General features: G+C 35.3%; 1 protein-coding gene across 5 annotated transcripts in view; it reads left to right on the top strand.

Annotated features, from left to right (window-relative positions):
• Positions 1-226: 226 nt before the first annotated feature.
• LOC121872058 (protein bric-a-brac 1-like) overlaps positions 227-17,500 on the top strand; it is a gene marked incomplete in the record, with an annotated part of 144,665 nt that continues 127,391 nt past the window's right edge. For 2 of the 5 annotated variants that reach the window (XM_042374730.1, XM_042374731.1), the window contains 2 exon segments: positions 236-366; positions 11,758-11,844. In XM_042374730.1, coding sequence (XP_042230664.1) covers positions 325-366; positions 11,758-11,844 — 129 coding nt within the window. 5 annotated transcript variants of the gene reach the window in all.

Raw genomic sequence — 17,500 nt, 5'->3', positions numbered from 1 at the left:
ATAGCCCTTAGTTGTCTTAAAAATGGCTGATGGGGGCTACCTTTTATTCTATGTCAGGCAACAATTTTATAACTGTCTTTTATGAAAATATCGAGAATATTAATTTTAGGGGTAGTGGGATGATACAAGTTAAAAGTGTTTGAGTGAGCCATATGAGCGCCCGTTTTCTGTGAGGGTCGATGAGAGAAAACGTGGGAATCGATTGTTTTGATTAGATGCTGATAGATGGCAGCAGTAATGATCACGAATACTGGCTGTGTTTATCCCAAGATGTCAACCTCCATTATGGACTAATAACCAGCTGCACAAGGTCAGTTATCGAACATGAAGACCGATCTCCTGCAACACGAGGTGTGGCGGGTGTTGGTGAGTGTGATAAGAGTGTAGGTGTGAGTGTTGCGGCGGGTGTTGCTTGTGGTGTTTGTTTATCTTTGTGGGTTTTTGTTAGTCGGGGCTGTGACAAGGTAGCGGCTCCCTGATGCTCGCTCGGCCCGTCGGTCCACTCCACCTCACGTTATAATTCACATTTACAGAATTTATTGCATATATTCTCTTATCTCGGACACAAAGGCAAGCCCGTAACAATGAATTGAGTTTATATAACGGAACTAGTGATAAATGTTAAAGTAAAGCGTTGTTAGAGACGCTTAGCTGTGCTTTGTATGTTCTGTGGAGTGACGGACGGAGCTATCAGGACGTACAGTATGTGTAATATAAATAATTCTTCACTATGACTCCTTGGCCAGCTGGGAAGTAGAGTGAGTTACACCTTATGTTCTTACACACGTATTTGTGATGTTAACCTTTGTTGTGTTTAATATATTCAGTTGCAAGTGTAGACTTGTCATCCTATATCTTCGTTGTTGGGATGGATATTGATATATTAACTTAGCTCTGTGTAAGAGGTGGTATTGCTGAATTACATCATTAATTTTAAATGACCAGGACAAGTAGTGCTCAACCACTGGTTGGTATTTAAGAACCACTTATGTGAATCACAGCATGGGAATCATTGTACAGTAGCTACTTTATACCTACCCAGTAAACCTTTACCAATACTTGTGAATCCGAATCTATGATGAAACATTCCATAGCATTAATTGAGAATTTTGAGTGTTCTGTAGTATTTGGTGTATTGATGTATTGCATAGAATAGAAATCTATACCGTACATCCTGTATTAGTACTGTATGGTATAGAGGTTCTGAAAACTATTTGATAAGGTACACAGACTGGGAAAGCCATATTAAACATGATACATATTATTAGGATGCATAATCTTTATTGTATAAGTGCAATAATTTGGGACCACAAGACTTCCATAAAATAGTTGGTGCTACTATAGCGTGGAGTCTACAAATATATCTTTAGTCTGACCTGACCTAACCAAAGGTAACTTAACCTCAATATTTTATAGACCGCATGCTATAGTAGCACCAAATGGTTAACATCAAGAACATGCCCGAGGAAGGCATGTAATTAACCATAGTACTTGTCAGTACAGTAGTTGAACACCAACTTTCTTCATTATTCTCTAACGTTCTCAATGTTAAGGCAACAAATAAGCAACTTGCTCCTCCAACTCATTAAAGACATGTTGACTCATCACTCTCCCCACACAGTCACTGAGTCAGTTTGCCTGATTTGTCCAAATGTATTTACTCTCTTGTAATATACTGTGTTATATTCTTATATTTTGTATTTAGAATGCTCAGATCTTCCATAAAGTAGATTTTGGGTTAAAAATCTATTTTAGCTTTTGCATAGAGATAAAAATTGGTGATTTTTAACCGTGTTTAGATATTTTATAGTGGAGGGGGAAAATAATTGATGCATTGAGAAATACAGTACAGTATAAGAAGAAATATTATAGCAATAATAAGGATAAAAGAGGTATTGTTGAGCCAACATTATCACATGAGTGTGATGCATGAACTGGGGTTTGAAATGGAAGTAAAAAGACAAATGATGAGTTTAAGAACAATGTTTTAGGTGTTACAGTAATGACAATTTGTAAATAAAGAGGAATTGTGAGAGTGGACAATAAAAGTTTGTAACAAAGAACAGACTGAATGGCAAGTAAACTGACGAGTGGTAGAAATGATATGGAAATGCTGGACAGAACAGATACAGTACCTGTACTGATTTCTTTAGAGATGCGTGGTTAGAGATACAGGGGAAGGTTAAAGAAATGGAAGGACATTAGGAGTGAAGGGTTGGATATACTGCACAACCATAAGGAATGTGCTTGAATATGAATATCCAAGGGGGGGGGGGGGTATAGCAGTAAGTGATTTTTAGAGATAGGCATGCAGATTATGGGAGGTGCTGTGTTTTGTGAAGTAACACGGGTAAACCAGATAGATGTTTGTTGCCTTGTGGAATAGGAATGCCATAGCAGAACATGTCCTTTACAGCACAGTAAGGATGAGTGAATGTCAATAGATGATAGAGAAGTCTGTATTTGTTCTTGACTTCAACTGCATTAAGGAGGGGAATGGCAAAATAAAAGACCCATTTTACCTTTTTTTTATATAGAAGGATAAGGGGTGCAAGACAAAATTATTTTTTTGATAAAGATTGGTAGGAAAATATTTATTAGTTGATGAACAGACAAGGAAATTAGATGGACTTTTTGTTAAAACATAAGGAAATAAACAATGATTAATGAAATAGGTTCATGTAATGTATGGAACAGCATAACTTGCAATAGTGAAGTTAGAGGCAGCATAACTTTGGGTTGAAAGTGATAATGGAGTCACTATATTACTATATACATCCAGTCAGTCAGTTGCTGTGTGGTAGACCGAGAGTTCCATCTCTCATGATTTTTAAAATGTTGCTTGGATAGTATACTGTACTGACCTTGTTATGTGCTTAAAGACCTTCATTGTTGAAGTGCAATAATAACATTACAGTATATCAACAACAAATGCTGTGTGTATCCATGAAGAAATGGAAATTGAGTCGCCCATGGAAACTACTTTTACTTTTATCCTCTTTGCCACTGATCGGCACATTGGCCGCTTGGGCAGTCAGTCACTTCTGTTAAGCACTGTTGACAAGTACTGGGCATGCACTGGCTCTTGAATGTATCTGAATCTGCTCCAGTGTTAAGAACATAAGAATGGAGGAAACTGCAGCGGGCCTATTGGCCCATACTGGGCAGTCCCATTTACACCCAACCCCTATTGCTCATATAAGCATCCAACCTATGTTTGAAGCTATCCAGTGTATTCGAGTTAATGATGATATTTGGTAACTTGTTCCATTCATCCACTACTCTGTTTCCTCAAGTCTGGTCTTGAAAGAGCTCACACTCGGTGCTGTCACAACACACACTGGCAGATTGTTCCAAGGGTTCACCATTCTCACTACAGTACGTACAGCGAGTTCTGCTATAACGCGTGTTTTGATAACGCGAATTTGCTCTAACGCGATTTATGAATTCGGAACAATATTTGTATAACGCGATCGCTTGTTTGCTATAACGCGATTTTTGCTTACTATTTCTCCAATTTGTGGTATTAACTGTGAATATGGTAAAGAAGAATATCTCCAAAAAGCATTCTGATGATAGAATTCCCGGTGATTATCGTAAAAGAAAGGATATAACACTTGAAGAGAAGCTTGATGTTATCGACCTCAAAATCACCCTTCTCCCCCATCAAGTTACATTCATATTTTTTCAAGGTAAAGTGTTAAATTTACTGTATGAATTATTAGATATGAATGTAACATTTATTTAGACTGTGCTATCCTTTGTGTTAGGCTAACTACTAAATTTTTTCGATTTCGAGTAAACTGCACCTAACCCTATTTTCTCCATAAGCCCTGTTAATTAGTTAAACACTAGTAACAGAACTTGTACTGTAGTTGTTATAAGTTCAATTTTTTTATTTTTCTCAAAGCATGTTTTATCTATCCAGTAGCTATGTACAATACAGTGTTGTAAAAATGATAGGACTGAATATGTTCAAACTACAGTAATTAGTTAAAACTAGTAACAGAATTATTACAGTATGTACTGTACAGTACAGTATACTGTAGGGTAATCCAGAGTCCTCTACAATAAATACCAATCTACTGTGCTCCTGTTCATACCTTTGTACTTTAATATTGTACTTCAGTTTTCATCCTGTTGTGCTTGTTTAAGCAAATTTCATCCATTCCATACTTATTTTGTTACGGTAATCAAGTAAAAGAGAAATGTTTCAGGTGTATGCATGTCAAATGATTAAAAATCTTAACAAAATCATTAAACTCCTGTACTACAGACTAAGAATAGTCAGCACCTGAAGTGTTTGGGGAGTCCTAACATATTATTATTATTTTTTAAATCAGTAGAGGTGCAGGTGAATATACACAGGCATGTATTTAAGTATAAGTACATAAACAAGTACATGTACTGTACAGTACAGTACAGATAAAGAGATTTAAAAATTATTACAATACACAAGATAAATGTATGTTATCTCTTCATCGTGTACAAACAGAAAATAAAGGCATAAGGACTGAGGTATCAGAGATGTATAGGAGAATATATTTATGGGATTTGTAGGTTTGTAAGCGGTGTTATAAAAGGCAACACCCTGTACTACTGTAATACTAATAATAGCTGGTCTTTTGTTTCTTTTCTTCGGTGTTCACAAGAGAGGATACGATTAACCTTCCTTTGTTTGAGGACAGACGGTTCGACACAGCACTGACCCACATTGTGTTCACAGAAGAGGGTATAAGAAATAAACTGTCAAAGCTAAAGGTTCACAAGAGTCCCGGCCCTGACATGGTGCATCCCAGAGTGCTAAGAGAGTTGTGCAATGAGCTTGCCGAGCCCCTGAAGATCCTGTTCTGTAAATGCTGGGATGAACAAAAGGTCCCCAGTGATTGAAAAATGGCTTATGTGAGTCCTATCTTCAAGAAGGGTGATCGTCACTCCACGAACAACTAAAGACTGGTGAGCCTGACCAGCATAGTATGTAAAGTACTTAAGAGCATTATAAGAGATGCCATGATGGAACATCTACTACGAAACAACCTCGTAAAGGATTGCCAACACGATTTTTTGCCGGGGCGCTCCTGCTTAACACAATTACTCAAGGTACTGGATATTTGAACCCATATTCTGGAACATGGTGGTAATATCAACAAAATATACCTAGATTTTGCCAAGGCTTTCAACAGCATACCCTGTGAAAGGCTGAAAATTAAACTGGAAGGGTACGGGGTTTGGGGAAATGTCCTAACGTGGGTAGAAGACTTTCTACATGACTGCAAGCAGTGTGTGGTGATTAATGGCACGAAATCATCATGTGTACCCGTCACAAGCGGGGTACCGCAGGGCAGTGTATTGGGCCCGCTGTTGTTTATTTACTTCATAAATGACATGCCTGACGCTGTACATTCCTCCATACAAATGTTTGCGGATGACGCCAAGTTATTTCGGGAAATTAAGAACCAAGCACTGTGAAGAGCTGCAGAAGGATCTCTGTAGGTTTAAAAATGGCTGCAAAGATTCAATGCCACGAAGTGTAGGAGGATGCACCTGGGACATACCAATGGTAAGGAGGAGTATCATATGTCCCAACGGGACGAAGAAACTGAATTAATTGAGACTAAATGTGAGAAGGACCTAGGTCATCTAGGTGTGTATGTTGACAATGAGCTGAAGTTCTCGGGCCATTGCGAGAAGAAAGTAGATCAGGCAAATAAATTATTGGGTCTTATAAGAAGGTCGTTCAGATACCTAGACGGTCCGGCCCTCGTAATGATTTTCAAGAGTGAAGTGCTTCTCCATCTGTGTACTATCACCCCGTCTGGTCCCCAAGATATGCTAGGTACTGTTAGTTGATTGAAAATGTCCAAAGGAGGGCCACCAGACTGGTGCCTGCACTATGGCACCTCAGCTACCCTGAGAGATTGGAGCACCTGAACTTGCCTAGCTTAAACTACAGACGGGCAAGGGGGGACCTAATTGAGGTGTATAAGCATCTCAAAGGGCACTACTCAGTCGAGTGTCCTTACCTGGAGCTGGTGGATGCTCCCCCCATGTGGTGAAAAGAAGACTAGAGTCGACTTTTTTCTAGGCTTTAATGTTCATATAACTGACCAAGGGTCAGTTATATGGCATCTGGAAGAGAATAAAAGAATATTCTAGAAAGTGAAAATATAACCCCAAACAAAACAAAACCCAATGATAAGAAACATAACATAACAAGATAGAAGATGGGTTCAAGTGTACAAGTGTAGCATAACTTTATTACACAAGGGGTCACAGCTCAAGGTCGAAGAAGACACAAGCCCAAAAAACTGTAAGGGTAACTTTTTCGGAGTGAGAGTTGTGAACTCTTGGAACAATCTGCCAAAGAGTGTTGTGACTGCACCGAGTATGAGCTCTTTCAAAACCAGACTTGACAAACACTAGTGCAGGTACAGATACATCCTGGAGCCAGTATAGTACATGCCCAATACTTGCCAACAGTGCATAACAGAGATATAACCAACCACCCAAGCAGCTAATGAACCAATCGGTGACAAAGAGGATAAAAATAAAATGTCACTCTCTTCTCACATCTGACCTAGGATCAAAGCCGGGAGACAGGTGAGAGATTAATCATACAACAATACAGTACAGTACCATTTTACAGTACCACCCATTGATTCAAATGTACCGTGAAAAAGGAACAAAAAGGGGCAGTGCATGGAATGGGCAAGAGTCGTTGTACTTTAGCATGAAGTGGGAAGTGTCTATGCATCATCAACAAGGATTAGTGGAGGCAACACAGACCCTGCTATTGTGAACCAGTCCACTGACAGGAGAGCTGGCACAGTGCAGGTCTTAAGTTAAGAATGGATTTCATTATTAATAGGAACTGAGAGAGAGGAAATAGAATAATGAATGAGGACAATAAAGTTATAATAAAGAACCGACCAACTGCCTGAATGGCTAGTCAGCTGATAAGTGGTAAATTATTAAATTAAAATATAATACAATTATTTACCATTAGCAATGAAAAAAAATCAAGAGATAAACAGTACAGTACTGTATATATAATTGTTATGCATGTAGACCAGACCTTATTGAACTAAGGCATAAGTGTGTTGTAAGGGAGCAAATTTGGTTATGTTGCAGTTTCAGTATTTGATATATTTGCTCATTTGTAGAGCTGTTGATTATCTTGTATTAGTATTTACTGTACTGTACTGTACAGAAAATGCAAGTTAGGTGAGGAATAAAACTGAAATTGTAATAAAATGTTTTAGTCTTGTACTGCCTTCACTTATTTAATTTACTTATATGTAGCACTTCTAAATATATTTTGTTATTTAAATACTTCACCACGTTCATGCTATTTTTTTATGATATATGTTTTAACATCCAGTATTTTTAAAACTTAGGTTTTCGTTACTTAATATTTTTGTGGAGGTTAACAAGTGTGGAGGGACAGTGGAGTCACTGTTTACCTGTGGCTCTGTGAGTGACTAAGGTGACATGTGAAGTGAGGACATGCCAGGTACTGTACAGTACACACTACACCCTCACACTACACTCTAGTACTGGACTGTATACCTCTTATAACCAGTTCTTTGTGCACTTAATATTATAAACTACAGCAATTACTTGTATGGTATTCTAGATAGAAGATAAATGTACAGGTATTAGTAACCACACACTCCTGCTGTTGACACTGCAGTAGACACAGTGGGTTATGTTTTAACGTATACAGTACCGGTAGGTTAGAAAACTACAGTAATGGGAAAGAAGACCAATGGAGGGACAATTATTTAGTTTACAGCACCATGTTATTGATGGTTTCTTTCATGGAATTTAACTTTAATATTTGTTTTCATAAATATATTGGAAATCCAGTGGAAGGTGTCTTAGAATTGTTTAAACTATTTTTTGCAAAAATAATTCTCCTAAAATTCCATGGTTGTGTAACAGTAAAATTTTACGAAAACACAATATGAACACAGAAAACAGTATTGGGCACCTATACAGTACAATATTTGGGTGCTTCTCACCATTGTTCAGTGCTACACAAATCACCCACATATAGAATGATTTTATATTTTATTTGTTTAATTTAAAGACATTTAGAGTACTGTATTACTGTACAAGTATAACCACAGAAAACACCATTGCACACCCAAACTGTATTTGAGTGATTCGTGCAGCTTTAGTTTTGTCAGTTTGTTGAAGTGATTGAGGCTATGGCCTACTAACTCTGATCTAAACTAATACAAATAATTTTTTTTCTGTAATATTTCACCTTCATTGTTTACGGTACTTAAACTAACTACTGTACAGTGTTTTTGAGACATTACATGGGAGAAAGGTTGTTCCTTACCTCACGGATAATCCGTTTCACTCCAGGAATAAAAAATTTAAGTACCCTGTAATTTGGTTCTCTTGCCTTTCTTAATGAGAAATTATCAATGCACTTCAATTGAAATAGGCATAACCAGCCCACCAACTTGGTAATACTGTACCGTGCAACACTTGTACAGGTAAACCACCAACTATACAATACTTTTCTATTAAAGAAAACTTTCATCTTGAGCAATATTGGTCATAACAAAGTAACAAAAGAATGGACCATCTGCCCAAACAATTAATAAGCTGGTACGTGATGAAATGACAAATTAAAAGTAAAATTAGAAAACTAAAAAAAAAATGAGGAATTGTAATTTTCATATTACAGTACAGTATTATTTTTGTGAAATTTGTATTCATTCTGAGCACTAATGTACTTCCCTTGCAACATTTTGTCAATGTCATTTTACATGATTACCTGACAACTGTTTTATTCACAAGACTGCTTCTCAGTAACTGTTTCATACCTATCCTAGGATGGAAGTCCGTACAGTATAGTCTCTCCTCGACTTACAACGGGGTTCCGTCCCGATGACCAGGTCGTAAGTTGAAAAGGCGAAAATAATACAGGTGTACATAGAAATTCTAAAATGGGTGTCTCTTTTTCTTCTCAGCACCACGAGAACTCTCACTTTTACACTTGCCAGCCATTTGAAAGGAATTATACCAAAAAAATTGTCTGTACACAGCGCAATCATTAACATCGGGACTCAAAAATACGTAATGTGAAAAATATTTTATACGACCATGGCCGTCGTATATCCGGGTTGTTGTAAGTTGAATATGTCATAAGTCGAAGAGAGTCTGTACTGTACTTTGTCTGTGCAGTACAGTATACTGTACATGTCAAGCCAATTACAGTATTATCTTGTATGGTGATTATACTGGAATGAATATTGTTATTATTATACTGTTATAGGATGTGTTGGGTAGGTTAGGTTAAGTATGGAAAGGTAACTGGGAAGCATTTGTCAGCAGATCAAGTGCCACAAATGGTGTTGGAAACTTGTATGTTCATCAATTTGCAGATTGTGTTCTGGGGTAATGGTTAGCCAGTGAAGTTGCACAGTCTTCACAGATTATTCCTTGAAACTGTGTCTTATAGCTCATTAACTTGGGGTTTGGATGTTGTGTTAGCAACAGCTTCTACACCTTAAGAAATTTCATGCCAAGTTGGCCCTAGTGAAGGCTATCCTTGAACATGAGAGGCACCACTATATATATGTGTGTGTGTGTGTATATGTGTGTGTGTTGTAATAAAACTCAGTATTTACCACTTACACTTTCCAAATTAAATGATCTCCCACCAATCACATTTCAGGATGCAATCATTCTGTCAAATTCTAAAATAGACATGCTAGGCCTCACCATTTACTCTAATATGTCATGGAAGCCACACATCCTCAACATTGCTAAAGCTGCTTCCCAAAAGCTGGGAATGCTACACAGATGCCATAGCTACTTCACTCCTGAGCAGTTGCTTCTTGTTTATAAGGGAGTCATTCGTCCTAACTTGGAGTATTGCTCTCATATCTGGGGTGGCTCTTCTTCTGTCCAACTGTTAGATAGGGTGAAATCAAAGGCATTTCGTCTTATTGACTCTTCTCCTTTAGTTGATAATCTCTTCCCTTTTTCTTGGCTGCAATGTTACTTCACTCTCTTTTACAGGTACTTGAATGGGCTGTGGGCTTGTAACACTCGTCTTGCTCACAGTGCCCACCGTTTCTCTCTGGATGTCGGTCACACTAGAATAACCCGTTATAGTACATCCTTCTTTCCTCACACAGCCAAACTGTGGAATGCTCTGCCTTCTTCTGTATTTCCATACTCATACAATTTGTCTCGCTTCAAAAAGCTGGTTTTCCGGCATCTTCGTGGTGTAGATTAATATAATCTTTTTCTTTTCTTTTTTTAATTTCTTTTTACTCTTATTTTTTCATCCCCGAGGCCCCGTTGTGGGTTGATGACCTGTGCCCGGGTGGGCTATTCCCCATAATAAAAAAGTGTGTGCGCACATTAATAGATACTGGCTAATTTTTTATTAATTAAAGGCTCACCTTGGGTTTCTTGCTTCATGGAGTAGGGACCTGCTGTTGTCTTTGAATTCTTATCTTATTTACCGAGCTGCTTGGTATATACTTGCTTCATGACTTTGGAAATGAATTCTCCCAACTGGTCTCTTTGAGATAAAGTGGTCCACAGATTATTGGGACGGGTTACAGACATCTGTTTTGTTTCTAGAGATTTTAGGGTAACACTGAAGAATAGTGTGATCACCCATGATGGCAATTAGGTCAGCTCTTTTGGGGTGCATGTCTGCCTGATCCTTGGAGCTTTTGTAGCACCACATTCTCCCCCTCATTTATCTGGCTCCTGATTACAGGGTCCACCTGGCTCAAATTCATGCACTAGAAATGGAGGATTGATCTTGTAGTCTTATTTTTCAGAGATCATATAGCCTAGAACCCACAGTAGGACATACAGTGCACAATAATAGTCTTGGCTATTGTCTCCAATTGTCAGACAACCTAGGACTTTCAGCAGGGCCTACAGAATTATGGCTTTACTAGAAAGTAGGAGTTTAGGATCAGTCCTCCATGGGTTTTGTGTACTGTCGGAAATTATTTAGGTCCAACATATTTAACCACATTGTAAGCAATTTTGTGATTCCTGATTTGCGTTCTGTGCATTAAATTGAATGGACTTACTGTATTCCAGGGTTCACTAGAAATTTTGATATATCACCAAAACATTCTTTAGAAAAAAAAATATTTAACAAAATATTTACTTATGCAACTCAGTGGCAGCATATATACGCACTATAGTATGCAGCTGAAGCTTACAGAATGAAGTTCCATAAGGTCAATTCTGCTATACTGTACTGTATTTCATATCACAAAAAAAACTGCTTAAGTATATTCACCTAACATATTTACTTATATTAACTTTGAGAAATACAATTGGCTTGAGTGTAGGTGGCAGTGTACAGCATGAACCCTTTATTAGTATGTAAAGATTCTGTCTAAGAATTTTTAGTAGTAAGGTGGAACCCCTTCTCAATACCTTCATCACCATGTGAAGGAATAGAAAATGGGTGCCATCATTTTAATGTATTAGTGGATGTTTCATATAGATATGTTGATTATTTTAGTCAGTACAGGCTATTTATCTTTTGCCTTTCTCAAATTTTTTGATAAATTTCTATATCAGATTAAGAAACATTTCTCATTATATTGGTAAATTTATCACTGTTAAATTCAACTTTAACCATGTGGGTAATTTGTTTTTAATTTTGATATAAACGTTAGGGACAATAAGCTTAGAGATATTAGTCATGGAGGTGTGATCTTTGTTCTAATAAATGACTTATCCTCTTTTCAGGGCAGGATGAATCAAGACCAGTTTCTTTTAAAGTGGAATAACCACCAGAATAACTTTGTTGAAGTGTTTAGCTATCTTCGTACACAGGTAAGTGGGATATGTGTTGCTGACCTGTACTCTGCTATATTTACATTAAGCTGGCTTCCCTTTGTCATTTACAGGTACAGCTCCAGTAGAACCTCACTAGTTTCCCTGTTTCCTAGTTGTAACATAGTTGAGATTAGTTTCACTTAAAATCAACTTGCTTTTGGTTCACCTATACTATACTATGCATTCAAAGTAATAGAGGCTCTAGCCTTTACAAATTAGGAAATTTTATGAGCTTCCTGTATGAGGGACACCTTCTCCTGGGGGAAAAACAAACAAAATGACTGTTCTTTTCCTTTATCCACTTAAAACAAAAGTTAAACATTTCTAAGTACAGGTATAGTGCTGTACAGCACCAGATTTAGGGTCATCAGACATAATGGCTCAAACACTGGGCAATGATGGAAAAACAAGCGGAAAATGCTTACATGATAGACCATAGACATGCACTCCATGACTGACCCATGTGAACTGACCAACATGCGTGTACTGTACTTGATTACGCTGAGGCGGGCGGTCGTATCCCATGGTGACGTGCATCGTACATATTTGTAAATGTGTCTCACATTTCTAAATTTTACTAAATGTTACGATATTTGTAACGTATTTCATAACATCAAAACGTTACAAATTAGGAGTGATTTCGAATTAGGGGACTATGAATTATTATGCTTTTTTTTTTTTTTTTACTGTAAATACAATACGTACAGATAGTTAACCGTTATCACAAATTAACATTTTGCACTTTCAATTGCTATTTAATTTTTATGCCCAAAATATTTGGTTATTGTAACCTTTTTCACAGAACTTGTAATAAAAAAATCAAATTGTATGTGCAAACATTCTAAATGCACAAATGCATCAGTTAACACACAGCTGTAAGAGGGCAAAGGCACACAACCTACATTATTCTTACAATGACCATATTACATGCTTATTGCCTTAATGCAGGGGTGTCAAACTCATGGACCTTGGGCCAAATGTGGCCCTTGGAATGGTCAGATGTGGCCCGCGGGATGACGGTAAAATTTATCAATCCGTGAAATTTGATATAAATAGATATGAAGGAAAAAATGCAGATATGATTGAGTCATTAAATTCCAAAATGATCTTTACATCATTGTGGCAATAATTGAATTTATATTGAGCTCTTAAAATTCAAAACACAAATGGAATTCTATAATAAATTGTAGCCGCAAAATAATGCACATGTATGTATATATATGTATATATATGTATATATATATATATATATATATATATATATATATATATATATATATATATATATATATATATATATATATATATATATATATATATATATATATATATATATATATATATATATATATATATATATATATATATATATATATATATATATATATATATATATATATATATATATATATATATATATATATATATATATATATATACAAGAGAAAAAGAAAACACGAAGTTCCCAAAGCTTTAGGTGTAATTCACATCTTCAGGGGTAGTACAGACTAGAGAGAGAAATACAAATCAAGGTGTATATACAGAGAAGGGTGAGACCAGGTCACAATGGTCAGGTATTGGTAATGACCCTACTAATCTTTAAATAGCACACAACGGTTGGTGGTCAGGTCAGATGGTCAGGTGACCCGGCCTTCTCACCTGGTCACAATCTTTATTACAAATGTAAACGTACGTAGGTTACTCAAATTCATATTGAATGCTTCGGTATGTTTAATAAGACTAGATTCTATGATGTTCCTACTATCAATTGAATTACATGGTAATATTGAGGAGGCATTATCCAGTCAATGCAATGCTTGTATCCTCAAATGAACAAACAGAGCATTGGATTCTGGCCTATCCTAACACTGTATTTGTGTTGTTTAATTCTAGTTGCAAGATCTTTACCTGTCTGGCCTAAGTAAAACATATTACATTCCTTGCAGGAACTTTATAAATGCAACCAATTGTGTTGGGGGAGTTGTTAATCAGAACTCCCAGCAACTGAGCAATGCTTTGTTTTGGTTTTTTGGTTTGTGTTGGGGTTTTTTTGGTTTGATATTAACAATTTATTATTAAAATAATTCAGTGAATCACCTACAGTGATTTATATATATATATATATATATATATATATATATATATATATATATATATATACACTGTATATATATATATATATATATATATATATATATATATATATATATATATATATATATATATATATATATATATATATATATATATATATATATATATATATATATATATATATATATATATATATATATATATATATATATATATATATATATATATATATATATATATATATATATATATATATATATATATATATATATATATATATATATATATATATATATATATACAATTTTACCCTTTCATAGCGTTTTACATATGTGATGCCTTGCCAAAGCTGAACTTTCACTTAACGCGGGTTTTTTCCACATATACGCGGTGAGTGTCCAAGACGCTATTTTTAGATTTGCCCCACCCGCCACCCTGCCTGACTGCCTGTTTTAGCTCATAAAATTCATACAAATTACCAGGCCAGAATATAATTTACATTGCTGGAATTCTTATAATTTGGTGATCATTTTGAATATAAACATCATATATTTTGCTTTAAACTTACAATTTTTAGATAAAAATTTTTCTCTAGGTAACTATGGTATCTTTTGTGCAAAATATATGACATTTATATTCAAAATATTCCTGGTCTTACAAGGAATCCAGCAATGTCAATTATATTATCCTAACTTTAATCTGAGGTATTATTTATTAAAATTTAGTGGATTATCCACACATCTCCCTTGGGACCCAGTTGGTAAGAGTGGGGAGGGAGGAGAGATGACCGACCATCTGTTACTGCATTAATGTGAAAATTATTATTATTTTTATTAACTGAAGATATTTGTTTTTAGCTCATAAAATTCATACAAATTACCAGGCCAGAATATAATTTACATTGCTGGAATTCTTATAATTTGGTGATCATTTTGAATATAAACATCATATATTTTGCTTTAAACTTACAATTTTTAGATAAAAATTTTTCTCTAGGTAACTATGGTATCTTTTGTGCAAAATATATGACATTTATATTCAAAATATTCCTGGTCTTACAAGGAATCCAGCAATGTCAATTATATTATCCTAACTTTAATCTGAGGTATTATTTAATACTAAATGTTAAAAACTCTGGAAGGGAGGATTGGTGGGGGGTGGGGGGAAGGGTTGGGACTGACCGCGCGGTTGGAAGAGGGGGGGAGGCAAGGTGGGGTACTTTGATTGACAGATAGTGTCGTGAAGATTATTTTTTTATTATTAACTGAAGATATTTGTTTTAGCTCATAAAATTCATACAAATTACCCGGTCAGAATATAATTTACATTGCTGGAATTCTTATAATTTGGTGATCATTTTGAATATAAACATCATATATTTTGCTTTAAACTTACAATTTTTAGATAATATTTTTTCTCTAGGTAACTATGTTATCTTTTGTGCAAAATATATGACATTTATATTCAAAATATTCCTGGTCTTACAAGGAATCCAGCAATGTCAATTATATTTTCCTAACTTTAGTTTGAGGTTATCCCACACATCTCCTTGGGACGGTTGGTGGGGGGTGGGAGGGGGGGAGGGAGGGACCGACCGACCATCTGTTAGCCGGCTGTGTAGTGTGAGAGGGGGAGGGAGTCGAGTCCATTATTTGAATGGACATTAACTTGGCGACTGTATTTCTCTATTTCTCTTAAGTATTAATTGTGTGCATGTACCATCATAAAATTAAGATGTTATTTTACTACAACATAGGTATGTGCCTTCAAAAAGTGGAGTTTGGGGGTCGGGCCGGTTTCTATTGGAATTAATCCCATATGTTCTGTTGTTCACTTAACGCGGATTTCACTTAACGTGGGACCCTCTGGGTTCAATTGACCGCGTTAAGTGGGGTACAACTGTATATATATATATATATATATATATATATATATATATATATATATATATATATATATATATATATATATATATATATATATATATATTTTATATATATATATATATATATATATATATATATATATATATATATATATATATATATATATATATATATATATATATACAGTCAACACTCACTTTTATGACTAATGTAACCCACAGAGTACATGAGGAAAGTGAGAAAGCAGAGAAAGTGAATAATAACATATAGGATTAAATGAAATAGAGACCAGCTGACACAAACTCCATGTTCTGGTAAAAATAACTATCTTATACTTAAAAATGAAATACAAGATATGTCCCTTCTGACCACTCGCTCAACTCTTCCCTCTGAGAAATTTTGGAAAACCAGGTATAGTAATAAATAATACCTCAAACTAAAGTTAGGATAATATAATTGACATTGCTGGATTCTTGTAAGACCAGGAATATTTTGAATATAAATGTCATATATTTTGCACAAATAACATATTTACTCAGATTAACATTATATCTAAAAATTTGTCTAATAAAATATATGATGTTTATAAAATGATCATCAAGTATAGAATTCTAGCAATATAAATTATATTTAAAACTAAAATAAAAATCTTCAGTTAATAAAAAATATATTCACACATGCCAGGTAAGTGGTCGCGGTCCTCCTCCCCCACCCCCCACCCCCCACCCCCACCCCCACCAACTGTCCCTACTAAATAAATGTGTGGGAATACCAGACTATTTATTTTAGTAATAAATAATAAATCAGACTAAAGTTAGGATAATATAATTGACATTGCTGGATTCCTTGTAAGACCAGGAATATTTTGAATATAAATGTCATATATTTTGCACAAAAGAAAACATATTTACTCAGGAAACATTATATCTAAAATTTGTATGTCTAATGCAAAATCTATGATGTTTATATTCAAAATGATCATCAAATTGTAAGAATTCCAGCAATGTAAATTATATTCTGGCGGATAATTGTATGAATTTTATGAGCTAAATAAAAAATTATACTTCACCGATGTAAATGCGCCCACCGCGGAATGTGAGCATCCTGGGTTCTGGCAGGGCACGTGTAGCGAATGTGAGACCGCGTAAAGTGAGGTTGACTGTATATATATACAGTTTTACCCGCTTAACGGCTTTTCACTTAACGCGTTTTCGCATACTCTGTGATGCCTTGCCAAGCTGAACTTTCACTTAACGGCGGGTTTTTCCACATATCGGCGGTGGTGTCCGAGACTTTTAGATTTGCCCACCGCCACCCTGCCTGACTGCCTGTTTTAGCTCATAAAATTCATACAAATTCAGGCAGAATATAATTTACATTGCTGGAATTCTTATAATTTGGTGATCATTTTGAATATAAACATCATATATTTTGCTTTAAACTTACAATTTTAGATAAATTTTTCTCTGGTAACTATGGTTATCTTTTGTCCAAAATATATGACATTTATATTCAAAATATTCCTGGTCTTACAAGGAATCCAGCAATGTCAATTATATTATCTAACTTTAGTTTGAGGTATTATTTATTAAAATTTGTGGTTATCCCACACATCTCCTTGGACGGTTGGTGGGGGATGGACCAACCGACCATCTGTTACCGTGTGAAGAATT

Source organism: Homarus americanus, unplaced genomic scaffold (assembly GCF_018991925.1).
Source record: "Homarus americanus isolate GMGI-L3 unplaced genomic scaffold, GMGI_Hamer_2.0 scaffold51476, whole genome shotgun sequence".
NCBI classification, from domain to species: domain Eukaryota; kingdom Metazoa; phylum Arthropoda; class Malacostraca; order Decapoda; family Nephropidae; genus Homarus; species Homarus americanus.
The sequence above is the reverse complement of the archived record's forward strand: the minus strand, read 5'-3'. Positions and strand labels throughout refer to the sequence as shown.